General features: G+C 42.0%; 1 protein-coding gene across 1 annotated transcript in view; it reads left to right on the forward strand.

Moving 5' to 3' along the window:
- Nucleotides 1-1,412: 1,412 nt before the first annotated feature.
- LOC308156003 (putative helicase senataxin) overlaps nt 1,413-16,083 on the forward strand; it is a gene marked incomplete at its 3' end in the record, with an annotated part of 69,425 nt that continues 54,754 nt past the window's right edge. The window contains exons 1-3 of the mRNA XM_080529365.1: nt 1,413-1,527; nt 12,771-12,877; nt 13,912-14,119. Of these exons, the coding sequence (XP_080385491.1) occupies nt 1,440-1,527; nt 12,771-12,877; nt 13,912-14,119 (403 nt within the window). The 5' untranslated portion in view covers nt 1,413-1,439. The remainder of the gene's footprint in view (nt 1,528-12,770; nt 12,878-13,911; nt 14,120-16,083) is intronic.

Consider the following 16,083-nt stretch of genomic DNA (forward strand, 5'->3'; position numbering starts at 1 on the left):
GTCCTCGGGGCAGGCGTTGGTGGCTCCCGCCGCGGCTCCACCCCAGGCCGTACCCCAGGCCGCGCACCGCCGGCGCGGAGCCGGGGTCGGGGTAGGGCGCGGGACCGGGGATGGGCCCGGGGCTGGAACCTGCGGTCGGGGCAGGTGGTTGTCGGGGAGGGGGTCGGGAACGGCCTCCGGCTTGTCCCGCACCCCCCTCCTCTGGGCCCGAACCCTCCCCCGGGTGGCTCGGTGCGGTCCAGTAGCTCGCGGAGCATGGCCCGCTGCTCCGCCTGTCCCCGCAACATCTCCGCCGCCATCACCTCCTGCGCCAGCTGCATCCGGGCCAGGTGCGCCACCACCTGGAACGATGAGTCCATGGTCCTCTAGGTGTGTGTGCCGACCCCCTCTCTGTGCCCCACGTTGGGCGCCAGATGTAAGAGTCTCTAGGCACAGAGGGAGGTCGACACAGAGGAACAGTTGCAGAATAGGTATTTATTGTCTACAGCACGGCTCAGCAACGTCACTGACGTTCTGAGCCCGTTGTTCAAAATAATAAAGAATAAATAATAAGTCCAGCGTGCGGCCGTCACTGCCGTCACGCCCGCTGCCGTCACGCCCGCTGCGTCCCCTTTCGGGACTTGGTCCGCTGGCCGACTCTCGGCGACACGCCCCCCCTCGGGACCCGTTCGCTCCCCGGCAGAGCCCTCGCTCTCTCTCCGCTGCTCTCCCTTTCGGGACCCGCTCCGTCTGCCCGGCTCCCCGCACCTCACCCCCTTTCGGGATCTCGTGCGTCCTCGCCGCGGCTCTCTCTCTCTCTCCCAGTGCGTCTCCGTGCGGCAGGTACTTCCTGCCCTTCTCATCTCCCGAGGGAACAAACACACACAGGTTAAAAAGACCAGTGGGATAACGAGTCTGATCACTGACACCTGTCCGTAATCAGCCCATTATTCCCCCTCCAACGGCAGTCTGGCTCCCTCTGCAGGCCAGAACGCGCCATGCTCCCCACAGGTGCTATATAAATAAAGTTTTACTTACTTACTTTACTAGTATTATATAGTAGAAATTGGAAGGCTAACTAGGTAATTCGCTTGCCGGTGTTTTGCAGTTGGCGCGGTGTTAGAAAATATGAGATCTCAGACTTGCTTACCTGTACGTCAATCAAGTGGCAAATGCCATAGTGAGGATGGATTATATGGCTAACATTATTTAATTTAAAAAACATTATATCTTTTTTTTCAATGCCATGCACCCCTGCTTTACACAATGTGTCATTCTTCTGCACTTCTACTCAGCAACTGTCCCTTTTCTCTCTCTCACACACACACACACACTTGAAGAGCCTGTTGGATTTGGAGACATCCCGCCTTCTTGGCCGTTTTTCTCAAGCAACAGAGAAGGAACTGGAGGATGATGACCTCTTTGTAGTGGAGGATGACCAGGAGATCAAAGTATCAAAGATGACTGCTGCAGAGTATGCAAACTGCCTGCGTTTCCCCCTGCTAGAGATCCTCAAATACCCCTACCTGATGGGCCACCCAAGATTAAGTGAGTTTGTCCCTCTACTCTAACTGCTTCTTTGTTTGTTATTAACATGAAAGATGAATAGATTGTTTGATATGCGCATTTTTTTCCCCGCGTGCACGCGCATAAGACGCGCACTGGCGCTCAAAACAAAGACGTAGTTTCACCAAAAACTAGAGGGTGGCAACAATTATAATTTCTTAAATAGCGGTTAAGTCATTAAAGTTGAGCAGGTGATTTTATATAGAAGGTGATCAAATACCAATATATCCTACAGCTGCAGCGGAACATGCGGAACGCGCATTACACACACACACACAGAAAGATCAATACGAAGTAGGCCTACTTGACAGTACACCCACAAAACCGGCTAACGTTACTCATTAACTGTTTACACTAGGGATGTCCCGATCCGATACTGAGATCGGATATCGACCCGATATTGGTCCTGAATGCTGGATCGGAGATCGGACCAGAAAAAAAAAAGGCTCCGATCCGATCCTACTGTCATCCGCAGTCAAACTTATGTGTATAAGCGATGAGAGAATAAAAACAGTGAACAGAAACACGTGTCGCAGAAATCCTTCACGCAAGTCCTATATGCGCTTAAAATGCGCATAGCGCTTCACGCGAGTCCTATATGCGCTTAAAATGCGCATAGCGCTGCGCTGTGTGCTTCCGGTTTCATTACAAAGAGGTTAACCCTATGTGCCTGACGTCTAACAACATTCAAATTACTCTAACTTCATATTTTTTCGGATTTCAATGTATGACACATCATTTGAAAGCTTATGATCCGTAGTTCCAATCCACAACACGTCGCATTTGTTGCTTTAATAAAGGCTGGCAGTCTTTAATTTAACTGTTGTTGGTGTGGACTATATACTGGGGAGGTATTTGAATGAATGAATGAATGAATGGTCTTTATTGTCATTGCTACAGTACAGGTACCAAACAACGAAATTTAGGAGGGGTGGCTCCCCTGGTGTTAGGAAAAAAAAAAAAAATATTCAGGGGTCAAAAAATTTATACAAATATCGGATCGGTATCGGTATCGCCGATACCCGAAGCCCAGGTATCGGTATCGGTATCGGTAGTGAAAAAGTGGGATCGGGACATCCCTAGTTTACACAAGTAAAATCACAGTGTGACAGTCAGATGGAGCATTCGGTAAACAACAACAGCAAGGTAATGCTATCAGTTGAGTTAAAGAAAACCAACTCTTACCTTTGAGGACACCAACATGAGACCTGCTTACCCGTACCTCCGCCGTTCTGTTCGTGGTGATTTTAGAGGCAATAGATTATTTTTGCCCCGCGCATATTGCTATGAATAGTTCGAAGCTAGGTGCTTGCACGTTAGGTGCGAGGTTGCTCGGTTAACCCATTAGCGGGAACATTATTTGTTTCACAAAATAGGCTGATTTAGTTGACCATGAACATCAGAGACTAGACTACATTACAAATGTTCATTTAAAATACTCTATACTGAGCACTGGTATAAGAACATGAACCAGAGAACAGCAGTAAATGCAATAACCCACAGTCGTCGCTGATGATGTTGCATTTTCGATTAGGATACGCTTACAGGATTAAAGGGACCGGCGTGTGTCCCGCTAAATTCGGACCAATCACAAAACTGTTTTGAAAGCGCGTCGCCTCGCGCCGCGCGCCTGTTGAGAACGATTCAGTCTCGATTGCAGTGCGAACACAAACGACGAGGTTAATTGCAACATTGTAACATATTGTAAATAACTACGCCCTAAATCGTAACGAAATGTTGGTCTGGAAGCGGCCTAAATCTAGCTCCAATCTGCTTTTTTTCTGTTCTCCGGTCATAATAACTCGCTGCCTTTCTGCGCAGCCTGAATCAAAGTGGACTGTCTGAATCAATTAGTGGCGGAGGAAATTCATTCGTGGCAGCCCGCCACGAATAAATGCATATAGAGGAAACACTGCAGTGCTCAGTATACGAGTATTTTAAATGAACATTCGTAATGTAGTCTCTGATGTTCATGGTCAACTAAATCAGGCTATTTTGTGAAACAAATAATGTTCCCGCTAATGGGCTAACCGAGCAGCCTCGCACCTAACGCTAGCTTCGAACTACTCATTGCATAAACGTTGGTAAATGTCATAAATGACACAGTATTGGCAGGGGGAAAAGAAGGGGAGTCTAATTTTTATTGACAACGGATTTACATGATGGAAAAACATGCAGCCAAAATTCATGGAACATTTGCACAATAAGAGACACAAGGTGTGGTCGCATAGTCTAATTCTAAGCCAATATGTGCGGGGCAAAAATAATCTAAAATCACCACGAACAGAACGGCGAAGGTACGGGTAAACAGGGCTCATGTCGGTGTCATCAAAGGTAAGAGTTGGTTTTCTTTAACTCAGCTGATAGCATTACCTTGCTGGTTGTTTACCGAATGCTCCATCTGACTGTCACACTGTGATTTGACTTGTGTAAACAGTTAATGAGTAACGTTAGCCCGTTTTGTGCGTGTACTCTCATGTAGGCCTACTTCGTATTGATGAGCTGATGATCTTTCATTGTGTGTGTGTGTGTGTGTGTGTGTGTGTGTATGTATGGTGTGGGTATACTGTATGTATGTATGTATGTATGTATGTGACTGTCAATCACAAGTTTATATTCTACGGATGTTGTGCGTGTATGCGCGTTCCCGGTTCCATGTGTACACTTGTGTACTTCATATTCGATGAGCTGATTATCTCTTGTGTACTTCATATTCGATGAGATCTTTCTGTGTGTGTGTGTGTCAGTGTCTTGGGCGTATCTGTCAGTCACATGTATATTATACGGTAACCTATGTTAAGTGCTGTATGTATGCGTGTTCCGCATGTTCTGCTGCAGCTGTAGCCTCGGGATATCTTGGTATTTGATCACCTTCTATATAAAATCACCTGCTCGGCTTTAATGACTTAACCGCTATTTAAAAGAAAAAAATGTTTTTGCCACCCTCTAGTTTTTGGTGAAATTACGTCTTTGTAATTTCTAAAAAAGTTGTACAACTAAAAAGGTTAGTTGTAAAACTAGAAAATTGCGCGCGCGCTGTGCGTGCGAAAAGTGACCACCCCGCCACTAATGTACGGATCGCCCTCCACGGTACATGTGTACCATGGATCAATTGCAAAATGTTAACAAGTAATAATATTACTTAATATTAGTTAATATCTCTTGTAAATCACAATGTAGAGTTGCCATGAAAAGATAGACGCGACAGTTGCGTGCTTTGTTTTACTGTAAAGCGCAATGATAGGTTGATAATGCGAAAAAATAAGAATCCGTTGTTTACTCACTACACGTGAAGCTGAGAATCCACAACAACAAGGCTGCGTTCGTAAATTCGCTCTGGAATCTGATCAGCATTCAAGGAACGCCTCTTGTCCAATCAAATTACTTGGTCCCATTATGACGTCGGACCCAGTGTGCGCTCCGGCGCTCTCAAAGCGAATTTACGAACGCGGCCCAAGTGTATCATGGCGAGCTCGTTACGTTGTTCGGCGGAGAAGAACTCGAAATGCCTCCCTCGTCATTTAAATCCCATGTATGGGAGCACTTTGGCTTCTCTGTCAATTATGACGGGAGGCACGAAAAAGGCAGCTCGACAACTTCTGATAATGTAGGCATTTTTTTCATACCATGTTCAAAATAAGGGTTCACTTTATTATTTAGTTAAAAGTGGCATAAAACATGTTTATTTGTCTGCTATAAAGAGCCCAGTGATTCACTGCTGCAACCAGGCGCATCATTTCAGTTGAATGTGTATTTCAGTATAATATGTAATGTTTGAGTGTACAGTGTTTCCTCTATATGCATATATTGGTGGCGGGCCGCCACGAATGAATTTCCTCCGCCACTAATTGATTCAGTCCACTAAGTGCACGATTTCTCCCCCCCCAAAAAAACTCTGAACATTTTAGCTGATTAAAATATATCTGATCCTAGATCAGCGCTATAATGGATGTTGACTAAAAGTGCACCTAAATCCACGCCCATCTCTCTCTAACCGCTGATCCAAAAACAGATTAATGACATTAAACATTCAGTTGACGATGTGACACAAGGGCTACTCCTGATTGGTCTAAATGTGAACCATCTAAAACAGGGGTCCCCAAACTACGGCCCGCGGGCCGGACACGGCCCACCCCCACACTTGGACCGGCCCTTTGAACAACGTCGCCCCCACACACTCTCAACAATGCCAGAAACATATTTAGAAAATTAAACTTTAAATATATGTTTTAATCATATCATATCTGTATTTGATATTAAAGGTTGGCTTTCAAATTAAAATTTCCCTTAGTTATAAACTATTTTCATTAATAACATTATTAGTTAGTTTCACCCGCCCACAGAATGCGGATCTATAGCAGATGCACGCGAGCTAGAACGAAAATTCAGAGAGATGAAAAATGGCCAAACGGTTGGTAGAGAGAAAAGTTGATTCAGAATGCAGGGTTTTTAACCAACAGTGCACAAGTGATTATTATTGTTAAATGCAAAGAAGTTTGTCAATAAATGTATGAATGTGATCGCGGAGGAGGTGTGTCCCGCGGCACCAGATGAATTGAAACAATGGGGGATAGATAATGTAGATGCCCAGCTGCAGGAGAAAACAAAATAATGTGTTCATGATCTGTGTCAAGCAGGGTTTTTCCTGCATAGAGAATTACACCTCGTTCCAAATTATTATGCAAATTATATTTTTCTCAGATTTTCCTAAATAGTCGATGCAAATGACAATCAGTATAATTTTCAAGTCATCAACCGTTAGAGTAGAATGCAAAGAATACCTCTGTGTCATTGGCTGCTATAGGCATAAAAGGAGAGAAACTCATGGTGTGGCCCCCATTTTCCCCTGACCTCAACCCTATTGAGAACCTTTGGAGCATCCTCAAGCAAAATATATATGAGGGTGGGAGGCAGTTCACATCAAAACAGCAGCTCTGGGAGGCTATTCTGGCATCCTGCAAAGAAATTCAAGCAGAAACTGTCCAAAAACTCACAAGTTCAATGGATGCAAGAATTGTGAAGGTGATATCAAAGAAGGGGTCCTATGTTAACATGTAACTTGACCTGTTAAGATGTTTTTGTTTGAAATAGCTTTTGATTTCAGTAAATATGACCTCCTAATATGACCTCCTAACCCTAAATTCATCAAATTACCATTTTTAGTTCTTTACAACCTATAAAATGTTTTGAAACTCTGTTGTGCATAATAATTTGGAACAGTGCATTTTGAGTTTTTTATTTAAAAAAAAAATACTGTTATCATTGGGAGGTTTGTTCAATAAAATTTGAATTATACTCTAACGGTTGATGACTTGAAAATTATACTGATTGTCATTTGCATCGACTATTTAGGAAAATCTGAGAAAAATATAATTTGCATAATAATTTGGAACGAGGTGTAATTCTCTATGCAGGAAAAACCCTGCTTGACACAGATCATGAACACATTATTTTGTTTTCTCCTGCAGCTGGGCATCTACATTATCTATCCCCCATTGTTTCAATTCATCTGGTGCCGCGGGACACACCTCCTCCGCGATCACATTCATACATTTATTGACAAACTTCTTTGCATTTAACAATAATAATCACTTGTGCACTGTTGGTTAAAAACCCTGCATTCTGAATCAACTTTTCTCTCTACCAACCGTTTGGCCATATTCATCTCTCTGAATTTTCGTTCTAGCTCGCGTGCACCTGCTATAGATCCGCATGCTGTGGGCGGGTGAAACTAACTAATAATGTTATTAATGAAAATAGTTTATAACTAAGGGAAATTTTAATTTGAAAGCCAACCTTTAATATCAAATACAGATATGATATGATTAAAACATATATTTAAAGTTTAATTTTCAAAATATGTTTCTGGCATTGTTGAGAGTGTGTGGGGGCGACGTTGTTCAAAGGGCAGTAGGGGTGGTCTAGTGCAGAGGTTCCCAAACTTTTTTTAACCAAGGCACCCCTGAAGCTTTCCCCCTTCTCCAAGGCACCCCAACTCTACGAAGATTTAAAAAATGCCTCGGAGCTTAAACTAAAAACAATACACGATGAATTGGTTTGAAAATGTGTGTTTATATATAATACATAAGTATTGCCCCAATGAATTTTAACAAGATAATAAAAGTCATAAATGAACTGTAATGGATGGGCAAGAATGCATAGGTCAGTCAAACTATCGCTAAATTAAATAAAATTGTGGCCCTCAAGGATTGTACAATATGGGAGGAGACTCAGAGGGAATTCTTCACACAAATAAAATATCAAAGGCCTGTATAATCAATCAATGGAACAATGCTTTTTTGGGGGGCTTAAAATAATGCCTTAAAATGTAATTCTCATTTCAATGCTCATTCTGAGATTATTATTTCACATCTGAACCAAACGGGTATAATAATTTAACAATAATAATCATGACAGAATTGTAAAAATTGAGAGAAATACAAAACAAAGAAATATGTTGTGCGCATTAGTGGGACACATGCGCCTGCTTTTGGGAGCAGAGTCTCTTTATGCGGGGAGAGATAGTGGACACCGCGACACGCAGGTCCTGTTCCACTGACAGACGCGTGCGTGTCTTGTTCTTGACGTATGCTAGAGAAGAAAAAGCCAGCTCGCACAAGTAGGAGGTTGGGAAGGGTAAAAGCACCTTGATGGCGCTCTCTGAGAGAGATGGATATTCATGTCCCACAAGCAGTCAAAACCTATCCAAACCTAGCTCACCATGTTTGAGCTTCAGTGTGCGGTCCATAATGAGCTCTGCCAGTTCATCTTGAGCTTTGCTGCTCAAACTAGCGGCTGATGCTGATGAGAGGGGGTTGAACGGATCCCGGAGCCAGTCGAAGTCTTCGTTCATTGGAGGGAAATAGGACTCAAATCTCTCCTCCAGCATACGTAGGTGCGCAGCGATCAGATTCAAGAAAGACGCTGACTTGTGTGCTGCGTCATTGGCCGTCAACGTAAACATTTGTGTTTTTCTTGGCCACCACGTCTTGCCACCGTCTCAATTTGGATCGGAATCCGTTCAGTTTGTCTGTCGCTGTCAGGATATTCTCAGCCTTCCCTTGCATTTTTATGTTGAGGTCATTAAGGTGGCTGAAAATATCTGCCAGATAAGCAAGCTTAATCCACCACGATTCATCTTCCAATTGTTCTTTGTATGGCAAGTCGTGCTCACTGACATCAGTTCATCTTGGAGCTCATAGACACGGGATAACACCTTGCCCCGCGACAGCCAGCGGACCTCTGTGTGTAATAAGAGCCCCTCATGCTCGGACCCCATCTCATTGCACAATGTGCTGAACAGCCGTGACTTCAGCGGGCGTGATTTTACATAATTAACAATTTTCACCGCTTGGTCCAAGACTTCAGTGAGGAGTAGTTAGTTAGTAACTAGTAGGCCTAGTTAGTAAATTAATATCTTTCAAATCTGAGAAATATATATTTTATTTGCTTATGAACTCCATTGCACATGTAATAAACAAACGTTTATTCATGTATTATTATTATAATTTTATATTATATATATATATAAAAAAAAAAAATTACGAGCAGATTTGGCGGCACCCCCGGACAGGTGCCGCGGCACCCACTTTGGGAACCTCTGGTCTAGTGGATAGTGAGTTGGACTTGTGATCGGAAGGTTGTGAGTTCAAATCCCGCCTGAAGCCACACCACTACTAGTGTGCCCTTGGGTAAGGCACTTAGCCCTCAGTTACTCCAGGGGGAATGTCCCTGTAATTCGTAATTGTAAGTCGCTTTGGATAAAGGCGTCTGCTAAATGGCAAAACTAATTAAAAATTAATAAATTAATTAAACTAAATTAATTAAAGGGCCGGTCCAAGTGTGGGGGTGGGCCGTGTTCGGCCCGCGGGCCGTAGTTTGGGGACCCCTGTTTTAGATGGTTCACATTTAGACCAATCAGGAGTAGCCCTTGTGTCACGTCGTCAACTGAATGTTTAATGTCATTAATCTGTTTTTGGATCAGCGGTTAGAGAGAGATGGGCGTGGATTTAGGTGCACTTTTAGTCAACATCCATTATAGCGCTGATCTAGGATCAGATATATTTTAATCAGCTAAAATGTTCAGAGGTGGAATTATTATTTTTTGGGGGGGGGGAGAAATCGTGCACTTAGTGGACTGAATCAATTAGTGGCGGAGGAAATTCATTCGTGGCGGCCCGCCACCAATATATGCATATAGAGGAAACACTGTACACTCAAACATTACATATTATACTGAAATACACATTCAACTGAAATGATGCGCCTGGTTGCAGCAGTGAATCACTGGGCTCTTTATAGCAGACAAATAAACATGTTTTATGCCACTTTTAACTAAATAATAAAGTGAACCCTTATTTTGAACATGGTATGAAAAAAATGCCTACATTATCAGAAGTTGTCGAGCTGCCTTTTTCGTGCCTCCCGTCATAATTGACAGAGAAGCCAAAGTGCTCCCATACATGGGATTTAAATGTCGAGGGAGGCATTTCGAGTTCTTCTCCGCCGAACAACGTAACGAGCTCGCCATGATACACTTGGGCCGCGTTCGTAAATTCGCTTTGAGAGCGCCGGAGCGCACACTGGGTCCGACGTCATAATGGGACCAAGTAATTTGATTGGACAAGAGGCGTTCCTTGAATGCTGATCAGATTCCAGAGCGAATTTACGAACGCAGCCTTGTTGTTGTGGATTCTCAGCTTCACGTGTAGTGAGTAAACAACGGATTCTTATTTTTTCGCATTATCAACCTATCATTGCGCTTTACAGTAAAACAAAGCACGCAACTGTCGCGTCTATCTTTTCATGGCAACTCTACATTGTGATTTACAAGAGATATTAACTAATATTAAGTAATATTATTACTTGTTAACATTTTGCAATTGATCCATGGTACACATGTACCGTGGAGGGCGATCCGTACATTAGTGGCGGGGTGGTCACTTTTCGCACGCACAGCGCGCGCAATTTTCTAGTTTTACAACTAACCTTTTTAGTTTTACAACTTTTTTAGAAATTACAAAGACGTAATTTCACCAAAAACTAGAGGGTGGCAAAAACATTTTTTTCTTTTAAATAGCGGTTAAGTCATTAAAGCCGAGCAGGTGATTTTATATAGAAGGTGATCAAATACCAAGATATCCCGAGGCTACAACTGCAGCAGAACATGCGGAACACGCATACATACAGCACTTAACATAGGTTACCGTATAATATACATGTGACTGACAGATACGCCCAAGACACTGACACACACACACACACACAGAAAGATCTCATCGAATATGAAGTACACAAGAGATAATCAGCTCATCGAATATGAAGTACACAAGTGTACACATGGAACCGGGAACGCGCATACACGCACAACATCCGTAGAATATAAACTTGTGATTGACAGTCACATACATACATACATACATACAGTATACCCACACCATACATACACACACACACACACACACAATGAAAGATCATCAGCTCATCAATACGAAGTAGGCCTACATGAGAGTACACGCACAAAGCGGGCTAACGTTACTCATTAACTGTTTACACAAGTCAAATCACAGTGTGACAGTCTGATGGAGCATTCGGTAAACAACCAGCAAGGTAATGCTATCAGCTGAGTTAAAGAAAACCAACTCTTACCTTTGATGACACCGACATGAGCCCTGTTTACCCGTACCTTCGCCGTTCTGTTCGTGGTGATTTTAGATTATTTTTGCCCCGCACATATTGGCTTATAATTAGACTATGCGACCACACCTTGTGTCTCTTATTGTGCAAATGTTCCATGAATTTTAGCTGCATGTTTTTCCATCATGTAAATCCGTTGTCAATAAAAATTAGACTCCCCTTCTTTTCCCCCTGCCAATACTGTGTCATTTATGACATTTACCAACGTTTATGCAATGAGTAGTTCGAAGCTAGCGTTAGGTGCGAGGCTGCTCGGTTAGCCCATTAGCGGGAACATTATTTGTTTCACAAAATAGCCTGATTTAGTTGACCATGAACATCAGAGACTACATTACTAATGTTCATTTAAAATACTCGTATACTGAGCACTGCAGTGTTTCCTCTATATGCATTTATTCGTGGCGGGCTGCCACGAATGAATTTCCTCCGCCACTAATTGATTCAGACAGTCCACTTTGATTCAGGCTGCGCAGAAAGGCAGCGAGTTATTATGACCGGAGAACAGAAAAAAAGCAGATTGAAGCTAGATTTAGGCCGCTTCCAGACCAACATTTCGTTACGATTTAGGGCGTAGTTATTTACAATATGTTACAATGTTGCAATTAACCTCGTCGTTTGTGTTCGCACTGCAATCGAGACTGAATCGTTCTCAACAGGCGCGCGGCGCGAGGCGACGCGCTTTCAAAACAGTTTTGTGATTGGTCCGAATTTAGCGGGACACACGCCGGTCCCTTTAATCCTGTAAGTGTATCCTAATCGAAAATGCAACATCATCAGCGACGACTGTGGGTTATTGCATTTACTGCTGTTCTCTGGTTCATGTTCTTATACCAGTGCTCAGTATAGAGTATTTTAAATGAACATTTGTAATGTAGTCTAGTCTCTGATGTTCATGGTCAACTAAATCAGCCTATTTTGTGAAACAAATAATGTTCCCGCTAATGGGTTAACCGAGCAGCCTCGCACCTAACGTGCAAGCACCTAGCTTCGAACTATTCATAGCAATATGCGCGGGGCAAAAATAATCTATTGCCTCTAAAATCACCACGAACAGAACGGCGGAGGTACGGGTAAGCAGGTCTCATGTTGGTGTCCTCAAAGGTAAGAGTTGGTTTTCTTTAACTCAACTGATAGCATTACCTTGCTGTTGTTGTTTACCGAATGCTCCATCTGACTGTCACACTGTGATTTTACTTGTGTAAACAGTTAATGAGTAACGTTAGCCGGTTTTGTGCGTGTACTGTCATGTAGGCCTACTTCGCGCGCGAAAGACAACCGCTCCGCCACTAATGTGAAAATTCCTGGAGGAAACACTGGTATAAAAACATGAACCGAATCAGTGCATATAGAGGAAATACTGGCATGAAAGATGAATAGATGGTTTGGTATGAGGTTGTTTGTTATTAGCATGAAAGATGAATAGATGATTTGATATGAGCTTCCTCAATTAACAAGTAACATTTATATCAATGCACTCAAAATTGGTGGATCTTTAACTGTCTTTCAATGCTGATTTACTCCTCCTCCAGGTGAAATGTGTGTTGAGGCCCTCTGTAAGATGGAGAAATCAAACTCCATCCAGGTGTTGGAAAAATATCCAGGGATCTACCTCCTCCTGGTGCACCCTAGTGAGACGGTAATATCTGACTATTTCAGATCTGTTAAAGTGCTAAATGAACTAATGCAACAAGCAATTGTTGTATTAGGCTAATACTAGTGCTGTCAATCGATTAAATTCTTTAGTTAATCACATCAATAATATTCTTTTTTAATGTATTAAATAAAAACTACTTTTACATGTGCACTGATGTTCAAGTGAAACACATTATTTTCCAATGGACTGGCATAGACCTATTTTCACACAATGTCCTGTTTTTCAACAATGACATAAATATCTGTAAATACTAAAGACAAAACCCTCATCATGCAGTTCGAGGAAATCCTCAGCTTTACCTACGCTGTCCATAAACATGCCAATCTCCTCTCTCAAATCGCACTCCCGCTTACATACTGTCCCTTGACTTAACCAGCGAACGTTTGAATGACAAAGTAAGTCACCATGCTCTGCATCAGTGTCCTCTAACAGTTGAATGAATAAATGGTGATTGAGTCCTCTAGCTCTGAGTTACTAGCATAGTTAGCATGCTTACTGGAGAAGTGAAAAAAGGTGTCTATTTGATTGCAGACAGGATCATTCATCTGACACAAAGGACCCAGAAGAGAGTGATTAGCGTCTATACATGTAAACATAAGTGTTCATGAATGTAACCAACAACTGTCATCATTCAACCCAGTATACAAATCCGTCTGTCTTGAAACCCCTCTAGAGTGGGTTTTCCACGCATGTCGTAGAACTTGGTAATATATGATATGATAAATAATCCGTTTTTTTTTTTTTACTGCGTTAAGGTTTCCAAATTAACTGTGATCATTAACGCATTAACATTGATAGCCCTAATTAATACATAATAATATATAATATATGCCATTTAGCTGACACTTTTGTCCAAAGTGACTTACATTGCAGTCAGTGCATACATACATTTTTCACAGTCCCAAGTTGTATTTGACAATTGTTAGTAATTCAGCCTAGATTACAAGGCATGGGCATTAACTCTCCCCCCAATGTGCTCTACGTCATTCCCTCTACCCGCCACCCCCCTTTTCCAGGTTCGGCGGTGGGCTATCAGAGTTGCCAGATCTTTGGGGAATGTGGACAGAGATGACTTTTATGACCTCCAGGACATCTTCTCCTGTATGTTCTTTGTCATTGAGCTTGGAGTCTCCCAGCATTTCCCAGACGATGATCCCTCAACCAAGATGAGGAGGCTGCCATCACACCTCTATGATTCCAGCAACGAGAAAAACTACTGGCTGGGTATGTTTTGAATTGAATACTGTAGTATACAGTAGGATTTGCCTGGCATCCATTGGATGGTTGGATCTTAAATCATTTACTAACAAAACAATCATTCATTAACCCATTAAGGCCTAAAATGAGAATTAGAATAACCCCCTAAAACTTGACGTTTTTCTGATAATTCAACAAAAGTGTCAAAGCCTACTAAAAAATATATTTCTCAGCCTCTGTATTAGATAGAAACGAAATTCATGGGAATTGGAGTTTATTATTTATTAAGGAGTCCAAACCTTCATTAAAAATAATTTAAGCACTATTTTCAATAAAAATAAATAAAAATAAAGTGTGGCAGTGCAGTCACAGAGGGCAGGACAGAGGACAGTCCCCTCACATAATCCATGTCAGCTGCCTGGTTGTCCTGGAGGTGTAGATACCTGAAAATCCAGATTCATGTAAGTTACCTTGGGTGAAAGCAATATAACATACACCATTGGAAGAAATATAAATAGTTCTCATTAGCCTACTATAATAATAATAATAATAATAATAATAATAATAATAATAATAATATTAAATGTTATTTATATTGCACTTTTCAGGGTACTCAAAGACACCTAAAGTAATAGGAGACATAAACATAGTAATTTCTTATTATACTATCATCACAATCAATTAGTATTATTACTGTTATTACCTCCAGAGACAAATCTGTCCCGGGACATGTGCTTTAGGAAATTGGTCTTGAAGAGATCTTTCTTCTGTTACCAGTAGTCTCTCCGAACTGACAGTATAAGAAGCCCCATACTGATGCACAGCCCAATAAAAGTCTTCATCTCCGTCAGACTAACGTCAGCCGACTTTGCTCTGGATGGAGTGGTTCTGGTCTGGGCACTATAAGGGTTTGTTTGGTGACGAGACGCGCCAGAGTTCCTCTGTAAAATGATTTTCAAATACCTGCATCGGTGTTGCGACTGCAGGTATATTGATTTTCACCCCCGGGGTGCGGTTGAAACGCCTCCTAGGATTACGGTGCTAGTTGTCCGTCTTCCATTCCGTTTCAAAGCCTTCTAAATCATCCGAATCAGTTATAACATTGTCATAATAATAATAATAATAATAGTAATAACTTTTATTTGTATAGCGCTTTTCCTGCAAACGTTGCAGCTCATCATCAATATCACTCCCGTCAGAACTAACTTCAGAAACTTCTCCGCTGTTGCCAAGATTTTGAAAAAAAACAAAACAAAGAAAAAGCACGTGTGTAGATACTCCCACGTGTATATGTTGATGCATTTCATTGGTTAAGAGACCAGAAGAATGTGGAAAGAATACAAATACTACAAAATGACGTATCCGCTTTCCCGGCTTGAAAGGTAGAACAACGCAACAACGCCCCTGGTTTAAATGGGTTAACTGAACAATTACTATGAGGTAGTACAGTGAAGTATAGATTCTCATCTTTTATTTTAGGGTGTTTTCACCTGCTTAATGCAATACATCTTTAATATTGTCCATGTGTGTGTCTGTAATAATCTGACTCCAAGTAATGTAATTATCACTGTCACTATCTTCTCTGGTAATGCTCTGCCAGACCTGTACTGCAGCCATCTTCAGTTGTTGCTAGTTTTCAGGAGGTTTTGCTTTAAGTATCTTGTATCCTTTAAATTGACATGGCCAGTCTACAACTTCCCACTTTTTGTGCACTGTATGTATTAGGGGTGCAACGGTTTTCGCTTTTATATTGAACCAAAGCTAGAGAGCCACAAGATCTCCCTGTTTTAACCTCCCACAGAAAAGCACTTGAACTAGTCACAAGCTATAAGTATTCACATTGATCGCCAACTGTCTTTTAAGTCCCATATCTCAAAGCTAATCTCTAAGCTCAACAACCTTGTATCAATGACCTTCTTACCTCTGCTAGATTATGGTGACCTCCTGTACAAGACTTCTGCTCAATATCTGCATTCTTTGGATTCTGTGTA

Source organism: Nansenia antarctica (assembly GCF_963989245.1).
Source record: "Nansenia antarctica genome assembly, chromosome: 4".
NCBI classification, from domain to species: domain Eukaryota; kingdom Metazoa; phylum Chordata; class Actinopteri; order Argentiniformes; family Microstomatidae; genus Nansenia; species Nansenia antarctica.